We start from the raw sequence: 22,831 nt of genomic DNA on the forward strand, positions 1-22,831 counted from the left end.
ATGAATGACTGCTTTTAACTGTCATAGTAATGTTCGAGTCCACTCTGAGTCTGCTTGGAAAACACTTGTGTAGTTTTTAAAAAATTACTTATTTGCACATGTTTTATGTGCCAGGTCCACCAGAATGAAACGAATACAGACAGCTGCTCTCCAGTGATGAACTCCACCATCTTGGACTACAGCAGTCCATGTTCTGCCCGGATGCTATGTTCATGTGTGAGCTCTCCTCCTGCTGCAGGTTCTTCTTCTTGCTGTGCATTTCCAGAGAAAACACGGACTACTGAATTATGCTGAAGACCACCACAACAGCAACCTGGCCAATGAACAGAAAGCAGCTACTGAACTTTCAAAATAAGAGTGAGAAGAATATTCCATTAGAAAATCAAATGCAGATTCCATTCTTCTCACAAACTCACAAAATGATGAGTCACTAAATATATTTCAGTGGTAAAGTATAATGTGCTCTCCGATTACACAATTTGCATCACCTGCTGCCAGGCAGACGAAGTGTAACAGTAGGGTGTGTGTGGTGCTGCCGCTGAGCCAAGGGAGTTTGTGAAATCAAATATTATTCATCTCTCTGCTGTTTAGGGCCACTCACATGGACGAAGCAACTCCCAAAGATGCACAAAACACAGTCTAAACGTTGAGCTTTAAGTTTAGACCTGCGCTGTGTTGAAAGTGTTACACAAACACTGTCAATTCTACTGAAATGTGACCAAATCACCATAAAGCTGACCTGTTTCAGGAGCTGAGGACTCAAACCTGTTCAAAGTGTAACTGACCTCCTGGTTCAAGGAATTTTCATAGTGCAAGAACTATATATCAGTGGCTCCTTTACTGATTACAGGGGTAAAGTCCAGCTTTCAATGTATTTCCCAGACTTCACCAGGATTTAGTGTCTTACCTCGAAATACACCACATTAGCCCATAAATAAAGAGTATTATCACAAAACATTATTATATATTAAGGTATTTCTCCTGCTTATTTACAGAGGTTTATACTGTATACACGACCTGTATATAAAAATAAAATACCAAACAGAAAGCAGTGCTCCATCTGCTTCATTGTACCAGAGTGCATGCTATTGACATGAGTACCAACAAAAAAGGTCATGTGGATTTTTTTTCCTGGCAAACCTCACCGCTTGGTTAGTTTTTAGATCTAAAAGCCATCTCAGTGCTGAGTTTGTTTATTTGCATATATTATAACATAATCACTGTAGGCGTATGCAAACCTTCTGTGCCATCGCTTCTGCCACTCGCTTTGAATAAAAGAGTCCCAACTCATAAATATAATTTATCACTCTGGATTACATGTCGATAGATAGTCAAATTAAAATTATCAGCAGTCACAAAGTAATTTATTGAACTCTTGGAGCCGCCGTGTGAGTCCTTTGAAATAGCTGCAAATTCACTTTCACTGCATTAATAAGAGCATGTTCAAACAGTAAGAATCTATTTCTGCTCAAATTAACCTACATTTATACCAGAAAGGTAAACAATCACCTCACTGAGGTGCTCTCATAACTCAGAGGGAAAACTGCCTCTTACAGCTGAACATTACAGCAGAAGAACATTTAAAATGCACGTCAGGTTTCATCAGGTCACCTGAGCCACACTTAGAAATCTTTAAACTGTGTCAACGAACAGCAGAACAGCCAACATGCAAACGATTCACTGCACTTAGAATGAATTTGATCTTTATATTGATCTGTTGATCTGATCTGTTATATTTACACTGTATACACAGGGATATCTATACTTTATACTTAATAATCAAATGACTTAATGGTTATTTCAAGTCTTTTTTTTAAGTCAAAACTGAACATAATCTAATGGAGGAAGATGAACACTGTTAGTATATGTGTGTATTTAAGAGCCACCCTAAAATATTCAAAATAATAACTATTCTTATGTTTTATTTGTCAAATTATCTGGTGTTGTACATTTATAAAATATGAATGACTTTTTTAAAAGGCAGGGGTACAAGTACTAAAAGTACAATTATTAATTTTTTAATTTTTCTGCCAGATATGCACTGTATCCAATGGTGAATATTAAAAAAGGCAAAATACATTCATGTATAAGTAATCCCTGAGAGCCAAAACCTTCAGCTGAGCTAGCCTAGTTTTTATTGCTCTTGCCTCTATATGTTATCACAGAGTGGAAATCCCTAATATGGTCATCTCTGGTTCCAACCCTACGAGCTGCTCTCAGAAGGTGAGCTTAAAGGAAAGCTGAAGGGAGGTTAAACAACCTGAGACAGAGGACAAGTGAGGGGTTTCTTATTTTACAAAAACAACAAAGAAAGAAAAGGATTGTTTTGAACAGTCCAAACATAAGAATATAAAGCTGAACATAAGCATAATAACTGTCTAGTGAACTAGTAACATTTATCCCTACTATTAATAAAAACCCTCACTTGCTTTGAACTTATTTGTAACTTTGTAACTATTTCTGCCGCTTTTTATGCCAACAACCAACTGCAGCCCTCCAAATATCTTCCCAGAGAGCATCTGCACTGCATGACTACTTCTGACAGACCATAAACAGACTCCTACAGTTAAACAATAGAACACTATTCATTCATTTTTAATGAATTGCTACCATCTTGGACAAAGCTTGTTGAGCTACGATGGACTCTCATGCGGAGATTCAAACTCGTTTGGCTACGTGTTAATATTATCATACCCCTGTGGTTCTGCATTCCAGCTCAGCGGTGGGATTGTGAGTAATTTATAAGCACAGATATCAAAAAGACACGCTTTGGGCACAAATGTTTTCTGGCATGTGGGTTTCTGCGTTTGAGGACTGTTTACCTGGGCGGCAGCCCCTCCAGAGCTTTGTTGAGGCATTCTGGAGTGTTGTCTGTGTCTGCTGTGGAGAGAGGATAATCTGGAGTGTCTGCTTTGGAGTCGCCATCACATTCTCCCTCTGCGTCACCTGCCAGCCCCAACCTGTCATCGCCATCAGCCTCCTGCCGAGAACACAGAGATATTCAAATACTGACTTCAGACAGAGCAAGTCTGCACCTGACAAACAGGTCTCTGACATCTCATCATGAAAGAGTTACACTGAGAGCTCCTGAAATGGGTAAACAGGTAAACGCTACAGGAGTCAGGTCTAAACTAAGAACATCAACATGAGGCTGAGCAGACGGCACTTTAACTAGGTCAGTTTAGCCCCTACAGGGGAGGACAGAGACAGAGAGGACTTGGTGTTTGTGTCCTCTGAGGCTGGATCGGTCAAACAGGATTATACATATCTCACTAACAATTTATTCGTTACCATAGGTAACTAAGCTTTTACTAACGCATTTCTCTCCCAAGTTTGAGCTACAGTTGTGACACTTCACAGCATGTCACTCAATGTTAGGCTAGTTTTTACGTTTACGACAGCATCAGATTTTCCCCCCATCTCGTGACTTTGGCTGTGATTACGTGATTGGTCCAGATTAGGATTGTGAAAATGTCACAGAGATTAAGATTATTATACTGTGCAAAATTCTTCAGCCACCACCCACTTCTTTACATTTTGTTTCAAAGGAGTCAGACTTGTATTTTTTCCCACTGCTCTTGTGCTACAGCTTTTTCACTCATTTCCAGTCCAGTCCCTGCAGATGAGAATTTTCAAAGACATTTTTTTGTTTTTTAAGCTGACTGAAGCATTCGAGGATAAGAAAGACATCTGACTCAAGGATGAACCAGTGCTGTCTACAAATAAGAGAAAACTTAGCCAATAGCCAATTTTAAACTGTATCTTTAGGCCTGCTGCAAAAATACATTATTAGTCTTAAACTCAGCATATCTCAGCACGGTGTGCAGCGGGCCCTTTAAAAACAATTTGATGAAGTTGGACAAATGAGGGGAAAAAGAAGAAGCAGCAGGTCTAGAAAACTTGCTACATCAGATGAAAGAAACAGGAAAAATCGAGCAAAGACCTGACAGATGCATCTCGCCTTTCAGTTGATTCCTCTACTGCTCACTGAAGCCTAATGGTGATTCAAGAATTTTGGACACTACTGTAAACATTTTGCATTTACTATAACATACAGAAATTTTACAAAAGTAGACTTAACTCCAAAAATTCTACATTTCTATGAAGTAATTTGTTTTCCTGTCCTGAATATGACAGATGTTCTAAACCAAGATAATGAGTGAAATTTCCCTTAAAGGTTTGTTTACAATCTCAGGAGCCTTACTGGCTCGGCAGCAGAGAGCTGAAAGTCTACACCTGGTGCTGCGAGGTTAACAGGCTTCTGCCCTGAAGCAAACATCTTTACAGCTGATAATGAATCTTTAATCTGGATTTAAACTCAGTGAGCAGCACCCACAGTCACACAGCTGCTGTCTCTACACTGCAGGGACAAAATATAACAGACTTCCTGGGAAGCTTTGTTTTGGGAACTTGAGACATCTTTGAGAGTTAGCCCTCATTTACAATTTACTGAGTCAGTAAGAACAAACTGAGAGAACATAATGCATTTCCAGATTTAGCAGGCTTAATGTGGAAAACTCCTCTAAGTGACATCCTAGAAGCCGTTTTGCTCTCGTCAACATCAGTCATGGTCTGTCTTATAACAAAGAGGTGAGCAGAGACGTGCTTCTCCCAAAAAGAAGCTATTTTTAAAGTCAGCTCACACATCTATCTGGGGATTAGGATGTCCTATCCACCCGAGCAGCTCGGTGATGTTCTTAGCCATTTTTTGCCTTTCATGGTTGTTTTTATTCAAACGCTGCTAAATATGGTTAGCAGGGCCATCAGGGTTAAACCAGAGGTATTCGTTTGAAAACGAGGTCCCCGATCGTGGCCAGATGTAATTAACTGAGAAAGCACTGAAAGTGGGAGCAGGCTCAGGGTTCACTTTAAGTTGGTGTTCGTGGCAGGAGAGGTGTAATTGTAGAAATCCACTCAGGTTTTAATGAGGAGACTGAAACACTGCCTACCAGGCAGGGTAGCTTGCAAATCTTGACTAAAAAGGGAAATAAAAACATGACTGTTTAAAACCGGATCTCTGGAACATTGGCTTAGCGATGAAGTGACAATAAGACTCATTCAGTTTTCAACCAAGGAATTATCAGCAGGCTCAAACTACTGAAGCTGACGCACATCAGACTGTCGAATTTAACAATTTCCTGTCACATAGAAGTAACCATCACAAAGCAATAAGAGCAGTTATCCTGTTTGATTACACGCCACCACAGGCGTAGTAAATCTACACAACCCAAATACTGTTAGTTAGGTTCCCTCCCGGCATCTCTCACAGTGTCTCAAATATAAAAAAATGCTAACGCTCACAGAAGTATTAGCCTTCCCCCGGTAGAAAATTAGACTGGGGCTTAAATTTACTCAAGCATTAAATATAGTTAATTTCTCTAATGGACAGAAATAACAAGAAAATTAATATGAAAAACATGAACTGCATTGTTTTTTTATTCAATTTGCTCGTGTCTGGGTGGACAGCTATAAAACGGTCCATGCCAACAAGCTGGCCAATTTTTTAGTCATTCTGACACCAGTTAAAAACCAATCAACCCAGTGAGCTTTGTGGGACGACTAATAATTACCTAATCACTACCACAATGAGATTAAAGTTGTTGTCAAGCTTTTTCCCTTGAATTGTGCGCTACAACAGGAGTATTTTAATCCCCATTCCTCGTTTGGCATCCCCGCAGCAGAATCACTAACAGAAGAAAACACTGAGCTGCTTTTCCTTTCACTCCACTGCACTCCTGAAGCCTCAGATGACTTTACAATAAAATTAGATTTGGGCAGACACACCATAGACTAGTGCACAGTGTAAAAGATTCGAATTCCCTCCCCCGTGGAAATCTGTTGGAATCAAAGAAACGTCAGAGTGAAGATGGAAACAGTAACAGTTCTGTCTGATATCAAACTATTTGTTCATTTTTAAATGCAGAAACATGTTTTTGATTGTGATTGTCAAAAAATAAATAAATAAATCATGTTTTCAGTACTGAGAAGACCAAACAGAATAGAGAATAATCTGAAATCAAATTACAATATAACTTGTTATCTACCTCATAATATTAGGGTTCTAATCATACTACTGTTATGTACTTCATAAATTTCCAGTTTAGTTATAGAGAACCTGTCACGCTTCTCTTCACTGTAGTTTAGTAATGTTGTTTCAGACAGCTTTTCCTACCCTTGGCTGTGTATGATGTTGCAGATATGGCCATCTCAGGCAGATAGCTCTGGCTGTGAGCACAGAAGCCCCTCCCACCTGCCGTTTAAACCTTCTGTTTATGAGAGGCAGCCAATCAGAAGAAAGTTCAATTGAAAGAAAGATCCTATTAAAATGGGAATGTGTTAAATAGTTTGTTTCAGAGAGAAGGTGAATTTAGGAGCTGCACCAAGTCCTGGTACAGGACACACAAGGATTATTACAAACTGTGAATCATGCAAAGCCACTCTAGCAGAGTCTAAAGGGGACTTGTAGCAACACGAGGCAGGCAGCCAGGTAATGTTTCTCAACTTGAAGGCGAGCAATTGAAAAACAATTGTGCAGTGGGAGTGAAGTATACTGTCGGATGACACAAGCGAGTAGTAAATACATTAAGCTGTTCACTACCGGGCAAAGCAAGTCAATCACTTTATACGTAGCCAAGGCTGAAGAATAAAAACATGGGGCTGTTAATGTGGTCACCCATATAACCATATAAATAAGCAGCAAACACTGTTGCTGCTGTTTTTCATTAGAAAAAGATCTTTCATCATTATCATTTACCAATGTTTGCCCAGTGACCATAGACTGGTGGCATGTTCTGCAGCTGAGTCAGCCTGTCGACAGTTGAGAAACCGTTTCCATGGAGCAGCAGGCCTCAGCATTGTTCACGGCCACATGCAGAGCTGCAATATTGAGCCCTAATCTAGATGAACGTATTCGAGCTTCTTAATGAAACTGTCAAACACGGTTAATCCTTTGTTTATACAGCAACACGAGCCAACTGCTGTGTAATCACTGCACAGTCAAACCCTTCAATGCTGCAAATATCTGTGATATCAGTCCAAGTTGCGCTAAGGGTCAGACTAATCCTGAGTACCTGTTATCATGAGAAGTGAACATGTGCAAACTGATAACAGAGGAAGATGAAACAGGAAAACAACCACAGCAGGTGGTGTATGCAAAACGTCATTTGTTCAGTATGCCCATGTTTTTCTAGAGCCACAAGCAGCAGCAGCTCATTGGCCGTCCTTGCAGCTCAGCTCTCCTCCACTGTCATCTTTGTCCTCCTCCTGGATATTAATGCCTCTGCTGCAAAAGTGTGAGGAGGGAGGAGGCGATCTAAAAGAGGGACGAGTGACGAGCAGCTCATACTTTTTCATCTCAAAGCTACTTGAAGCAGCTGCGTTGGCTGTTGCTGTTTTTAGCACAGCCACTAAAGGATGTGGGAGTAATTTTACATCTCGAGCTAAACTGGTGACAAATTTAATGTAAAAACAACAACGTAAAGTTTATTTGAAAAGCCACAGCTTCAAAAGAAGATGTTGTATGAAGAAGAAGCACCGTCTACTTAAGAATCCTGATCAAAATATTCAGTGACCCCTCATGACCTTCAGGAAAGAAGCATTGCCATCCTGGAAAAGACCGGACAAGATGGTAAATGAACTGGTATTTGTACAGCTCTTTCCTACTCTGAGGACTAAAAGCACCTTTTATTACAAGCCACATTCACCCACTCAGCGCTTTCTTCTATGGCTTTGGGTGCTCGGGTATAGATGCACCTGACTTATTAAGTTGTGCAAACACATTTTAACATGTGGATGTCATGATGCTGGGTCATGTGACCCAGCGTTTTGAGTATCAATATATTTTGACGTTTATGTTTAAGTTCTTTAGGTTATCTAAGTTCATTTCTATTATGCCAAGGTTGCTGTTACAGTTCATTGTTTATTAGATTCCCCTGTGTTTAAGTCTCACTCGCCCTTCATGTGTCTCATGTTGTCGAGTTCGTGTTGTCGTGTCATCTCATTACGTTTCCTGTTTTATTTTGAAGAGGTCTTGTGTTTCTATGTTCAGTGTGTGTAGTTTTACTCTTCCCCTGTGATGCTGTTATGTTCATTTGTGTCAGCTGTTTCTCCGTGTGTTTCCTCATCACCTCCTGTGTGTTTTCATTCATTCCTTGTCTGGTTGTCTGCTATGTTCATGTCATGTTTCCAGGTTTTTTCATGCTTTAATCTTAGGTCATGCAGTTTAGGTTATTGTTTAGTTTCATCTTTGCCTTTTATTTTGCCAGCCTTAATAAACGACTGAACAAGTACAAAATAAAACCACAAGATCTCATTCCAACCTTCTTCTCTAACCAATTAGCTGTGAGAAAATTAACTGCCAAACACGAGCAGAAATGAGAAGGAAATCACTGTTTCAGCTTTGGTAAATGAGGATGGGCTTGAATTTCCTAAGTATTTATGGACTAGATCTGCAGATACTGTGGTAAAAAATACATGACAGCTACGACACCGTGTGTTTCTGCTTATTTATAGAAATGGAAAATAAAAAAAAACACTGGAAAAGAATCTAACGAAATCTCAGGCTCATCAACTTGCCGCACACTTTGTTTCCCGCTTTCATACTGTGATACTTTATGAGATGGTAAAAATCTCAAGAGCAATCCTATTACAAAGACCAAAATGGTTTTTTTAAGTAAAGTAAATTAAATGCTCAATATCTAAAAGCATGTATACTGCTCAATAACATGCATCCTGCAGATAAAAAGGAGCTTCCTGGTCTGTGTTTGCTTGATGCATTGATGATTTGAGATATGTAGAAGTATCTGAGAATGTCAAGATAGGATTGACAGTAAAGGCTAAAAAAAACACATTTTACACAGCACAAGACTAACTTTAATCGCATAACAAACACACTGTATATACACAAGGTTAAGACCCTGACCAGCAGACAGCAGCAGCACGAGGCTTTGGTCAAAGGTAGGAGGCTTCTGCCACTGTGGGCTCGCACAGTTCAGCACGTCCCTCCATTTGTGCTGCAAAGAGTTCCGCTAATCACCACAATTATTGATCTGAAGTAGCGCTTTCCCCCAGCTGCACCTCTGTCAGCAGCGCTGCAGCACGACGCAGAGCGAGCCACATGAAATCAGAGGTGCCTGCGAGCAACTGAAATGCTCAATAGAGAAATCAATACAGCTGGATGGGTGAAATAAGAGGCTGCCTGTTACACTGCCACCTTTTCATTTCATTTTTTATTGCAAGGCAAAGGTCCTGTAACATTAGAGGAAACCCTAATTAATCCCCCACGAGCAAGCAGGTGGAGACAGCGGGGAGGAAAAATGTCCTTCGAACAGGAAGAGCGCTGCAGCAGAACGCCTGAGCCTGATCTGACTGCAAGGCTCAACTCTGACAGAGAACTGTCGTCAGGTCTGACTCCAGTGTTGGACGAGCGTATAATTAAGTTGGACCAGAAATACCAGTCAGGTGAACGTATTATTTTATTTGTATTATTTTAATGTGCAGAAATGTCACAAAGCCTCAAGACATCAAAGAAACAGTTGTGCCAGGTGGCTTTGCCCAACTTTCCCTCTCTCTATGTCGACTAGCCTAATTTTTGTCTCTCATAGAAATGACAAGTAAATTAGTCACCATAGTGAGTATCCTAGTCCTAGATACGTTATGCTTTTAGGCTACCAGCTTGACTTGTTAGTCCTCTGATGATTTAACTGTACCAGAACCAACCCCAACATCCTGGACGATCCCTGTACTCTGCTTCTGTTAGTTTGTGGGTTTTTTGAGACTTTCAAAATCAGCTACACTTCAGAGGCTAAAATGTTGCAAATAAATAAACTTTCTGACATCGTGTGAGTGATTTAAGATCTCTTCAACTGTAAGCGTGGCACAAACACAGTGAGCACATGCTACACCAGACCGTATGTGTGGTCTGAGGTACGATTTTATGATTCTGATCATCTAACCGCTGCTAGATTCAAAGTCTGCGATCATGCCATGGAGTTATTACGACATTATTGTCATAATAAATAAATAATAATAATAAGTAATAAATAAATAAACACTAAATAAACAAAGTTATCTGAAAGCTGGAGCAAAAAGTGCCCTGCTGTCCAAAAGCATTTCTAACAAGTGCTGAGAAAAATGAAGCTGTAATCAGCAGAGCGTTAAATGTCCCAGTGCTACCGCCACCACTGCTGGAGGCTTCGGGGACGGCCAGCCGGCCAGCAGACAGCCCACCAAGGTCAGCCATCATGTGGAGTCCTGAGCAGCTGCTAACTGTCCTGCACGGCAAACAACGCAGACCACACCGGAACTGAGCACAACTGAGGATGTATGTGTTGCTTACTAACCACTGAAAATAAATATTTGCTTTGGAGAGAACAAAGAGAGGCTGTGGATACATAAACATACTCTATATGGGTGCGTGTGGGATTTGTGGCTTGGCTTCCCCAAACAAACACCTTTTCGCTGACTCCATAAAGCACCGATCATGTGAAGACATTTTGTTTGGGTGTTTCTGCAGGGTGTGTGACAGCAAAGTGATCCTTTAACCTCCAAAACAAGACAGACACACACAGGCCTGACTCATGCCTTTTAAACCCCAGTGGATCTGCACGTCTGCTTCTTATTAGGAACGCCTCACAGTTACCTCACAGAGGCGTTTACATGGTGTAATGAGGGCTTTATTTGTCACCATCTGCAGATCTTTCATACGTGCCAAGAAAAAGGAGAAAACAGCCAGGAACGGATGTTTTGGTGTGGACAGGAGCCGATATTCATCTCACCTCTCGTTTACAAAAAACAGTTTGTAAATTCTCAGGTCTAAATTTTAACAAAAAGAAAAAATCAGTATCCTTAAATTTGGTAAACGATTGGTCAAACCATTTAATTCCCACTATCCATCTTCCTTTACACTCAAACTGGAAGATTTTAAGCCACCGGAATTGGACTTCCTAATCAAACACGAGCTGCACTTACGTCGTGGCTGAGTGGCTATTTGCGTAGCAGACACACCGCTGCAGAGACTGCATCATCTCAGAAACATCTCACAGTTTATTAAAATGCTGACTTGTCTGCAGATTAATATGAACACTGAGTTTGTAAAGGTTAAGCAGACATACATACGTGACAACTACAAACTGTTTAACTGAGATGGAGATTCAGTTTGTGGCGGAGGAGGGCAAGTGCTTGTGACATTTTTTTCCCACTATTTCGTGAGTCTTTGTTGATGAACTCCAACTCCACCACCCGGTGATGGTAGTTATCATTTTACATGAATGCACCAGTTTCATGGTTCCGCGTGAGTTTCAGAAGTCTGGATCTCCAGAGCTAAAGATGGACTGCCCTGCAAAAGCTGCAGGACGAGACACTGGAATAGAAGTAACGTCCACGTCCAAGCAGGGGGACAAGAACCTTTTTTGAGAAGCTGCTGAATGATTTACGACCACAGCGGCAACACAGTAAGTCAGCACCAGGGCTAGCTGGTTAGCAACTGCTGAAATTTCAAATTCAAAGCAGGGGAAGTCACGAGCTGCAGATGGCATTATTCACATAGTTAAAATGTAAAAGTTTTATAAATAAATGCTAAACCTAATCTTCAGACAGCTGTCATACCTGCAGGAGCAGACAAAGTGTGTGCGTGTGAAATAATCAGAATGTTAGAATCTAAAGCCTGAACAGACAGATGTCTTGATTTGTTACACTAAAATTGTGGCACTCAAACTACGAAACGGTGACAATATTAGTACTTATTAGCCTGATCTGGAAGCACTGTGTGAGAGTAACTAGCAACATGCATGACTGACAGAAATTAAACTAAGGAATAAACAGTTTTACTCAGTAAGGAAACAAATCTTAAAATGAAATTAAAACTCAGTTTGTTATGCGAAACATAAGAGTTCCTGTCATCCTCTGCGGGAACGCCTTATCTTAGAAGATTTCAGGATAATGTAGGTGAACAAAGCTGTTGTGACACCGTCACAGAGAGGATGTCTCTATGTGTAGACAGGCTTCATTCATTTGATACTCAAACTCTGGCCATCTTGTTTTGGCTGATCTTGTTTGAATTTGCGCTTCTTCTCAACTGACAGTAAAATCAGATCAGCGTGCACTGCTTTAAGCCTGCTACCAACTAACCACCACCAAGGCAGGTGGACACGAGCACTTTCAGTGCAGTTTAAAACACTAAACACTACACAGACGTGTAGTTACACGTATTCAAATAGGTCACATTACACTGTTCAAATGTAATAACCAATGTAACTAGTGATCTATAAAACTATTAGATTTCAAAGTAACCTTCACATCACTATCCTTAAGACAAATATTTCCAGCTAACCTTATCTGTGTATCACTATGAATGTATGCCAACCAGTAACTAACCAAACACTGCAGCACACGCGTGCCTTTCTGCTCAGGTAAATCATGTTTTCATTGGGTCTTCTGTGACGCTTTGCGTACGCGTGCTTCTCATACGTCTCTTGTGTCAACTTCCACGAGACGGCCGATTGCAGCTGCTCTCCAAGAATGCACTTTAAGTGAGGCGAGGTAGAACGAGTAAACACGCTGAGCTAAGCAACAGTAACCAGGACCAAACACATACAGATGTATATAACATATGAGTGACTCACACACTGACTATTTATATAATCTTAACTCAAGCTTGCAACTCAAGTTTGACTCTAAACTGGGCTACAAGCTATACGTGGAAGTTCTGAACAATGTTTTGGAAATACTGCAGGTGGGTCAAACAACAAGAAAAATGTACATGTTAAGCAGACTTATATATCTGGCCTAGCATGAATTTTAGATCACAACATTGCCAGGAAAATGAGTAATTCTTAGGTTTGGGAATCACACCTGTGAGCAACAAACTACACTGAAACAATCTCACCAGTCTCACAAAGGGCTCAGATATTTTTGACAAATCACAAGTGACATACAACAGAAGGAAAACCAGCTGACAAAAAGAGAAAAACAACAGATAAAAAAGGGAGGAACTGATCCTTATTGACCCAAAATAAAGAACACGTTGAGTGTTGAGCAGTAGCACAGAGCAGTATTCAAACAGCCGCAGAGCTCAATAATCAATAATGTTTATTTTAACCTCAGTCTGACCAGAGTCTCAAAATGAAGAGAAAAACAGCTCAAGTTTTTGTGCTAAAACAGAATTTCTCATCATTTATTAAACATATAGAGGAAAAAAAGAAGGGCAAAGAATGTTACGAAAGGCAAAAAAATCAAATATAAAAAATAAATAACTTCACATTTCAGGCATGCTAAGGTAAAAAGATAGAACCTCAGGAAACACCAAGAAATTCTCCATTCATAGTAAACAAAGATAAATATTTAAAAGAGTTGATCCTTGACTAAAATGTGCACACACTGGCACTGATGAAACATAAACACAGTCCTTGACTGACTCTCTTTTTCTGATATTGGATATCCTGCAAGCTGTGAGGGCACGCTTTCTGAAAGAGGCGAGTTGTTGTAAAGCAGACACCTCATTCTGCACTGCTCCTCTGTTTCAGCTGGGATGAAACTCTTCTGCAGCTCTGTTCACATCCTGGACTACCTGTGCAACATGAATGGGCTGCAGCTACGGTCTCAAGATACAAGCAAGGACAAGGACACTAAAAAAAAGTCAGGAGGACTGAGAAGAGAGAGCAATGATCTGCAAAACCACTGCACCTGAAATTGATTCACAACCGCTTTGTCTTCCTAACTGCACTGATATCTCTGAAGTTTGAACGGCTGTGTGTTATAGTGTAAGTGCTGCCTTATTTTTGAGCAAATCAGATTTATTTCAAAGATTAATTTCACATGTCCTCAAATTCTAATTCATTCTACTTTAAGGGATTTGGGGCAGAAGCAAACTACTTGGTAGTAAAGCCACAAACCAAGTGAGTGAGGACACCACAGGTAGGATGATCAATAATGAAGAAATCTATTTTTCTATTACACTACAGTATAGTTTATATAATAGGATTTTTTTTTATCAGTGGAGCCATCACATCACATGATGAATATAAACAAGCTGAACGTCAAATCACTGCAAAACAATCTTTAAAATCACTCGTGTTGAGTAGCAAAGTAAACTGAAGCTTAAAGGCCCTCCGAACTCTGCTTGTTTGTTTACTGTAATGTAATTATCCAAATCCAACTTTCAGCCTGCAGGAGTGACATTGATGAGTCTGTGTCACGGTGACACTGTGAAATTGTCCCGCTGACAGCCACTGAAAAGGACGAGGAGCTCACACCGAAAAGGCAAACGGTGGTTTCAAAGAGACGTTTCCGTGACCGTGCCTCGGTTGTTTCGGGATTACCGGACAGCAGCCAAGCGGCTAACTAACTAGCTTATGTAGCTCCCCTGCTAACCTGACAACCCGGCCGGCCCGGCTCAGCCTCCGACAACCTGCCGGACTCGTTTCCAGGGCGAGGTCTCGCACGGATAATGGTGTCTTTTCACGCTCTCAGGTGCACCTTACCTTGTCGCTGATATTATCGCCGCTGTCAGGGTCTGCTCCGCCTCCGCCTCGCTTCCTCAGCTCCGTCATATTTCTCTCGTTTCTCCGCCGGGACGTGAATGTGTCACATAAGCCGACTCCGAGGGAAGGGAGGACGGAGGGAGAGTGGGAGACAATCCGCTCTTCGTGTTCGGGTTTTTTCAGCCGGTCTGATTTCTCGGTGCCGGTCGAGAAGGTCAGCTTCCCTGAAAGTCAGCCAGTGCTGCTGCACAGCCCCACAGACACTACCGACTCCACTGCGTGTGTTTGTTTATGACCGCAATCCCTGTTCTCCTCCTACCGCTGACAAGCTCACGGAACAAGGACTGACAACTTTCTGTAGGGACTTTCAAAATAAAAGGTCTACTTAAAATGTAATTTTCTTGGTTTACTCCTGTTAAGATGTTTGCTTTGGAAATTTAAGCCCTTTAATGGTTTGACGCAGAGTCCTGTTGGTCGGTGTGTGCAGACTTCCTAAAGGACGCTCAAGTTTTGCTCAATAAAGGTTTAAAGCATACAAAAACATATCCAAACATCCTAATGTTGTAGATTTTCATTTTTTTAATCCTATATATCCATTTTCTTCCATTTATTCAATTAAGAGTTGGGCTGGAGCTGCTGACTGTCACAGGTAGAAAGGTTACCGGTCTGTCACAGGGCTAACGAAGAGAGAAATCACACTCACATTTACACCTACAGCCAGTTTAAAGTCACCTGTTACCCTACAAGCTCTCTTTCCCTCCTTGGAGTTTATGTTTGTGATCCTCAAGCTCGGTTCCTCTACTAGCAGGGGTTTGATGATTCTGCACAGCTGTTCCCACTCTTCTGTGCAGAGAAGTTCTGTGCCTGGAATCTGCTGGAGCCACTGCAGCTCCTAATGCTGCTGTAAACACCGGGACCACTTTAGACTTTATCTTCCACATCTGCTCCTTAGGCCCCTGGTCCTTCTCTTCCTTTCTTGTGCCCCTTCTTCCAGATATTTTTGTATTTTTCTTTGGACTTTCGGTCTTCTGTTATGTCAACATGAGTTCACCCAACACAGATCTGCCCAAACTGTTGTTTTTATACTGGATCTATTTCTAGTCAAAGATCCTCATTTTTTAACTTCAGAGCTCATTGTAGAAGCACAGATCAAAAAGATTGTCCAAAACTTTTTTCTTTAATGAAATTAAATATATTTACAGTCAACTTGAGCATTTAAAGCACTCCATGAATTATATAGAATTACCTGCAGAAACCTATGGAAACTTTATGGGTGTTCAAGAAAAAGACAAGCAGAAAACCAAGCCTACACCCTGCATTTCATGTTTACCCCTGGAGAAATCCTAGTAGTACAAATATTAGCTGCAGTCAAACCTCGGAGAAGTATAAAAACCCTCACACAAAGCCTGCAGGTGACGCTCATTTAAAGTCGAGCTTTTATTTTGAAGTAAAAGCACCGACGCTTCCGTTGTGCGTTTGCCTGCCTTTACACAGGTCTGCTGCGGTGCCGTACGCTCTCTTTCTCTCTCTCTCTCTCTCAGTCAGTCCATACCGGGCTGACCAGCTCTGCCACATGCTGCGGTAATCTACGACCAGTGAGCACCAGGGTCCTCACTTAGACACACCCCTGTCTGCACTATTTTTGTGGAGACCCCCGCTGGTGTTATTTCCTCTGCTCAGTTCACTAAATGCACTCGGCACAACTTTAAAAAAAAATATTTAAACACAAATACCTTTTTTTTTTTTTTTAAGTAATTTTAAAGTGCTGTTGGTTCGCTAAAAGAAACATGAGCCCACATTTTTTTCCGCCAATCACCGATTTCAGTAAAATAAAGCTCGGCACCGCAGTCAGTCCTGTTTAGTCTAACAAAGTTTAACAAATCAAGTTAGTTTCACTCCCTCAGTCCCACTCAGGTCACCGTTTTAGCACCAGATCACAACAGCACGTTTACTTTCTATATTTTAACATGTATTAAAACTCTAATGCGCTTCCCAATACTTTAATCACAATTCTTATCATCACAAGCAGAAAATTACGTATATTAAGAGATGCCATTAATTTATTTTTGCTCTACTGATGTTTTATTTGTTGAACTTGAAGCTTCATCAGCAACTTAATTTTGCAAATTAATTTCTTTTAAATTATTTACAAGATATGGGCCAAGATCATGATTCAAAATAGGCCAGAAGAGGAAAAAAGGCAATAGTGAGTACATTTAAAACCATATGGCTGTTTAATTACTTCAGATTCTTAACAGGAATAACAATAACCATTAGCAAAGTCAAATAATCTGATCACATTGAATCATTTATTTTTTATTATTTCACTGTTACTTTGACCTTATTTATTCCTTCCTTTATTCTAGGTGCTATTTATCAGGTTCAGGAGAGTGCAGTAATATAGCAATACAAGACTCAACTGACAGTCACGTAGACTTAATAAAGCTCTGCATCAAAGCTTCTCAGTGCCGGCTCTGCTGACAAATTTGACCAAATTGCAAAGACTAAAAGTCATCTAGTCGCAAGTCTAGTTCATATGTATTTTTTCTACCAACTTAGTTTTAGTTCTTAGTTTATGAGCAGCACTTGGCAACAGGGGGAAGGAAGAACTCCTTTTTTCCAGAACAGGAAAAGACCTCACCAAGAGGAAATGAACATAGCTCAGGCAGGCACTGCTGTTTGCTGTTCCTGGGGACTGAGAAGAGAAAAGAGAAGCATGGGGCGACCTTTGACAACAGACCGGACAAAACACAAATTAAAGGAGAGTAAACAGAACTGAAAAACACGGCAGCACATAAACACAGCACGAGTGAAAGGCTGGGAGTAAAGACAAGCACTCAGCGTATCATGGGAATTCTTTCAGTGTCTCCTGTAGTTCCTCCTGTCCAGGATGTGGCTCACACTGGCTCTCTAAGGCTACGTTGACACTGCAGGCGAAAGCGCATCAAATCCGATTTTTTTTACCCTATGCGACCCATATCCGATCATGGTATGACAGTGTGAACGGCACAAATCCGATATTTTCAAATCCGATCTGGGTCACTTTCGTATGTGGTACTGAATCCGATACATATCCGATGTTTTAGAAATCGACTGCTGTTTGAATCACATGTCACATTAAATCCGTCTTTTACGTCACTGACACAAGACAGACGCCAATTATCAGCGCCGGAGAAGACATAGCGAACGCTTCCTGGCCATCCAGTGTAGATGTTAGTGAAACTGCTGGGAAGACAACGTTGGAGAACCGTGAACATTTTATTTGTACTGTATAATCTGCAGATTCTGACAGAAATCTGCAACTATCCTTTGAAGCACCGCTCCTCTAAAACAGCAATAAGGATCATTATTAGGCCAAATGTAAAAAACAAAATAACTTTATAACTTAAAGCAAAATTGGGAAACGTAAAGTCCGAAACAAGTCTTTATATTAAGGGCCATCAGTCAAACAATATTGTTTGGTCTGGGTCTAAACAGAGCGCGTTGTGTGTGACGTCTTCTTTTGCGCACGCCGGCCGCTTTGAGGGTTCACACTAGAGCGCGTTTGCCGTCACATTTTATTTGTAGTGTGAACAAGCAGACAAAAAAAATCGGATTTGATAAAAAAAAAATCGGAATTGAGCATTAAGACCTGCAGTGTGAACGTAGCCTAATACATGACCATATTAGGCATATCCTCTCCCTCTGACATCACACAGAACCAAAAGTAGAAAAAGAAAAACCTGACTGATCTGTCTAACCTCTGTAAAAGTAGCGTGTCATGGATGCGTAGGGTCATTAAATCTTTTAAATGTTAAGAAGCTCAGACGTTGCTATAACTTAGAAACGAAGCAAATACCTTTGGTGGGAAACAGCAATTTTTTATTGAAATGAAATGAAAAAGAATAAGTACCAGATCTATTGCATTATTGTAACATTTTGGGACGGGGAGGTTACTCTACTGTGGGTTTTTTCTCTCGTAGGATGTAGTGAACACAAATATACAAGGAACATTCAGCTATTACAGATTGCACACCAGATACTGTAGTAACGCAGTCTAATACAAGACCACCAAAATAATCCAGATTTCTCCTTTTTTTTTCCTTTCTTTTTTTGCTTTCGATTAATCCTTAATTATTTTTTCCCCCCATAAAGAGTACAAAAGTCCACCCAGAGTCGGGGTCATGATCTGCGGCTTTGTACACAAACCTGTCGCTCGGTATGACCCGTCAAACAATGCCTCAAAGAAAAACAAAAAAAGAATAAATCCAGCAAAAAAGAGAGATAATCTAATGCCAAACATGTACAATGCACTGACACAGAAAGTCAGCTGTGTTAATAGACATGCAACAAGTAACAAAACTTGCTGAAATCACAATAATTATATATAAAAGAAAATCTAAACCCAGTTATAATTGCATAAATACTTTGTACAGTTCATTTATCCGCTGTGAAATGCACCTTTCAGTTAAAACGAAAATCTGCATTCGATAAAAACGTGACTGTTTTTTTTCTCTTTTTGTACACGTGAAGGTGCAAAAGGAATCCTCGATTGATAGAAGCCGACTCGGCCGTTTCAGCTGGATGGCATGATTGCACGCTAAGTTACAGTACAGAAAGGCAGAATGATATAAAGGAGGACAATAACATGAGTGCATATTATTATTATTACAAGGAGCGGTGAGGGTGAACATTAAATGGCTGTGAAGACTTGTGGGACGTACAAAGAAAGAAAGAAAGCAGCCCTTGAATGCACAGTTTGCCCACAGAACCACAAACCGAGTGAGGGGAGAGGAGATGTGCGGTCTTTAACGCAGAAAGAGCCAAACATGGATTTGTGTTGACAAAAGATCAAGTTACATTCAACAATATGAAAGCAGATAAAACCTCTGATATCGCTGTCTCAGCGGGGCAGAGAAACATGTTTTTATAGTGTTTAAACTCCTTTGAGTACTTCACATTCTGCCTTTTCAGATGAAATGAAGAATCAAGTCATTTTAATTTCTGGTCTCAAGTAATAAGATAACCGTCGCTGCTCTCTGAGCCTGGTTCTGCTGAAGGTTTCTTCCGGTAAAAGGGAGTTTTTCCTTTCCACTTTCGCCAAGTTCTTGCTCACAGGGAGGTCATCTGATTGTTGGGGTTCTTTGCTCACTGTTAAAGTGACAGTCACTAATCTGATGGCACAAATGACACCCCATAGGTTTGAGTTTGTCCCGTGTTATGTTAGTGCAACAATCCAAGTCCTTTTAACATTTAAACAGTTAAGCTGCAAATGAATTTAGACGTCTGAAAAACATTAAATTAATCAACTCTACAATAAAGTTAGATCAAGTCAAAAGGTTTATTAACGTCAACAACTGAAGGGCACGAGGTTCATTTTATGCTCTCAGTCTAAAGTGTCACATCAAAATCCACGTCTTCTCTTCCCCTGCAGGAGCAACAAGGATGGAATATGAAGTCATAGCACTGATATAATGGTAGGAAAAGAAACCTACAGACTCGCTCTCCTGCAGCTTTACCCCAACTGTAAAATATGGTAAAGAAAAGCGAAACAAGAATACTCTGCAAGTCTGTCTGGCCCAGTCTTTACCTTTAAAGACAAAACACGCCAAGATTTATTAAAAGTCCAACGGCCTACGTGACTATTTACACCTCCTCCAACGTCCACATATACTCTGAAACATCTCTTTAATAAAAAGGTGCTTGGCTGCAGCTCCAGTGAGTGAGGATAACGAGTGTTGAGAGCTGCTGTGATAATGCCACAGGGGAGTAAAAATCCAGCAAATCCTCAATAGAAACCAACACTATAAATAAAAAAACAAAACACAGTTCATGAGGAAGTCCCTTTTTAGTGTGCATTCAAGAAGCTGCTTTAAAGCTGTACGGTCAAAAAAGAAAGGACACGATGGACGCTAAATGTGCAGTTACGGGACGCATGTGCGTTACTTTTAACCTTTTTACACAAGATGAACCCGATTTTTTCTCTCTCTTAATAACAAATTATAATAATGCAGAAGGAACCACAAAATGAAAGGAGTGATATGGTTCTAACAAGAAAAATCAAAGTCAAACTGAACACGATAAAGTTTGTAGTCTTCAGAAAGCAGCAGTAACTAAAATAAAAAAAATAATCTCCAAATGAGAAAAAAAGGACTGAACAGATGACATGTTAAAAATTAAACATCATAACTGACACGAGAAAACAGTTTGGCAATAAAAAAAAGAGGAAACGACAATCAGAGAGTCAACCTCTCTGTCCGCGTGGCGACGGTTTGACACTCTCACAGAATAAATCACAGATCTGTAAACAACAAAACGATCGGGAAATTATAAAGAAGTCATTTTGCATAACTAGACCCACTAGTACGGTCAACCCAGAGACATTAATTATGGACATTCATCTCCCTCCCCTCCGTGTTATTCTCGCTGTGACTCGTGACGCAGACTACACACAATCATTTTTCTGTTTTTTTAAGCCAGGAGTGGTTAGTCACAACGCTATGTTACAGGCATTTCTTTTTACTTCATTGACCTTATCTTTTGTTCTGTGTTTGCTCCTTTTAGAGTTAAAAAGGCCGTGATACCTATTTACACTATCAACAAGTTTTTGTCTTTTATCATCCTGCTGTGAAAGCCGAAGGAGTTTTGCCTGTTTCTCGATCTCTAAGCAAAGATGGTGGATGACTGATTCGTGCGTGCTGCGTTTTTTTCCCTCCGTTCCAGGTGAGTGCCGGTGGTAAAAGTGGGGACTGAGTTTCTTTCCATGTTCTTTGTGATCTGTTGTCCTCGTTCACATCCTTTCTCCTTTGCTGAGCTCCGCCGCCGTACTTGAGTCGCTCCCTCCTGCGACACCCTGTCAGTGCGGTACAGTGCACGTGGTTACTGAGGGTTTAAGGGGGAAGGAGTTTCGGGAGATGCAGAGGGAAGTCGGACAGAGGAATGAAATGCTCCCCGGGTCCTCAGGAGGGGCTTGTTTTGGGGCCGGCGGCGGGTGGACGTGGAGCTCAGTTTCTGCAGCCGTCCTCGACGCTTCGCTCATGCTGGAGGTTGTAATAACAGTTCTGACAAACACGCACAGGTGACGAGATCTTCAGCCGTTTGATCTCTGATTGGAAGCGACTGCACCTGTGACACAGGGGGAGATACGGGGGGATTTTTTTTCACAGTGCAGAAGAGAAATGAAGATGATGAAGGTGAAGAAAAGTAACATTGCTGAGTATTTTAACGCATTCACTGACGTGAGCCACGATTTAAACCGTTAGAAACAAACAACCCCAATAATTTTTTTTTAAACACACACACAAAATCAGAGAATGAAATATTTTATTTGCATAAGATCTCAGAAACCTCAGAGAGGCCCAGAGACTTGTCAGCAACCCCTTGGCAACCTCCAGCAGGTGATTGCTGGAGACAGTGAAACTTGGAAAAAGTGAGCTGCAAAATGGAAATGAAGACCGTTCGCCTGTTGCTGTGCAATGGTAGTGTGCACAGCAAAAACACAAAGGACCCCAGATCGAGCCTTGAGGAACACCAGAGCCAAAATCTGACAAGGCTGAGGTAAAAAAAATGAAGTGCAATAAAAAAAAAAACCTGTGTGGGTTAAAGCATGTAAGCACTGTTACTGCGCTGTTACTTCCATTAAAACTTCAAGAACTTTAATTAGAATTTATGTACTGGTACTGGTACCAGAAGAAATGGTAATGGTTAATTTTGCATCTCTGAAACTTACATTGATTCTGGATATACTTTTTTATACCTATAATGGTATTTTGTTCTGACACTTTCTGGTATGACAATGACATATAAAAGCATGCTTAGGTGGAAAAACTGCAGAATAATGATCTTACTTCTGGCAGAAGAGCTGTCCGCAGTTCCTACAATGGTGGCGTCGCTCAGTAAGCGAGAAGCGAACCGTGCAGCCGGAGCAGCTGTCCACCACCTCGTCCTTCACCCAGTGGTCTGCTGCCGAACGGCCGGGCTGGTCGCTGACCGACCAGCTAAACACTCTGCCACGACCGTCACCTACCAGGATTTTACTGTGGTCCCTGGAGAGAGGAAAGCCCAAAGCGGGAAGGAAGAAAGAGAAAAACAAAACAATTACATATCTTATTTTCAAAAATATTTGCTTGGACTGAATAACATATTTTCAAAACAAGACGTTCTTCAGATGTGCCAAAGGAATACGAGCGTTTACAAAAAGAAACTCATTTCCTGTTTGTCGGTTTGGTTCGACCCGGCTCTCTTACTTGGAGATGGCGAGGGAGGTGATCTCGGCTGGGTGAGCGTTGTCCTTGCGATCAAAAGCCGTGTGCATGGTGAGCTTACTCCGGAAGACCAGCTGGCGCTCCCATCTGTAGCCTGTGAACGCACAAAAA

General features: G+C 40.9%; 2 protein-coding genes across 6 annotated transcripts in view; both read right to left on the bottom strand.

The window, feature by feature from the left end:
• cds1 (CDP-diacylglycerol synthase (phosphatidate cytidylyltransferase) 1) overlaps nt 1-14,818 on the bottom strand; it is a 30,472-nt gene extending 15,654 nt beyond the window's left edge. Inside the window, exons 1-2 of the mRNA XM_084946898.1 lie at nt 14,478-14,818; nt 2,823-2,980 (exon numbers count right to left, since the gene is read on the bottom strand). Of these exons, the coding sequence (XP_084803024.1) occupies nt 2,823-2,980; nt 14,478-14,546 (227 nt within the window). The 5' untranslated portion in view covers nt 14,547-14,818. The remainder of the gene's footprint in view (nt 1-2,822; nt 2,981-14,477) is intronic.
• A 3,498-nt stretch (nt 14,819-18,316) lies between these two features.
• wdfy3 (WD repeat and FYVE domain containing 3) overlaps nt 18,317-22,831 on the bottom strand; it is a 120,576-nt gene continuing 116,061 nt past the window's right edge. For all 5 annotated transcript variants that reach the window (XM_084946302.1, XM_084946301.1, XM_084946303.1 and 2 more), the window contains 3 exons: nt 22,703-22,814; nt 22,304-22,501; nt 18,317-21,581 (listed from right to left, as the gene is read on the bottom strand). In XM_084946302.1, coding sequence (XP_084802428.1) covers nt 21,461-21,581; nt 22,304-22,501; nt 22,703-22,814 — 431 coding nt within the window. In that variant the 3' untranslated portion in view covers nt 18,317-21,460. The remainder of the gene's footprint in view (nt 21,582-22,303; nt 22,502-22,702; nt 22,815-22,831) is intronic.

The sequence above is a fragment of the Perissodus microlepis genome, chromosome 12 (assembly GCF_051167445.1).
Source record: "Perissodus microlepis isolate ML-2025 ecotype Zambia chromosome 12, ASM5116744v1, whole genome shotgun sequence".
NCBI lineage: Eukaryota > Metazoa > Chordata > Actinopteri > Cichliformes > Cichlidae > Perissodus > Perissodus microlepis.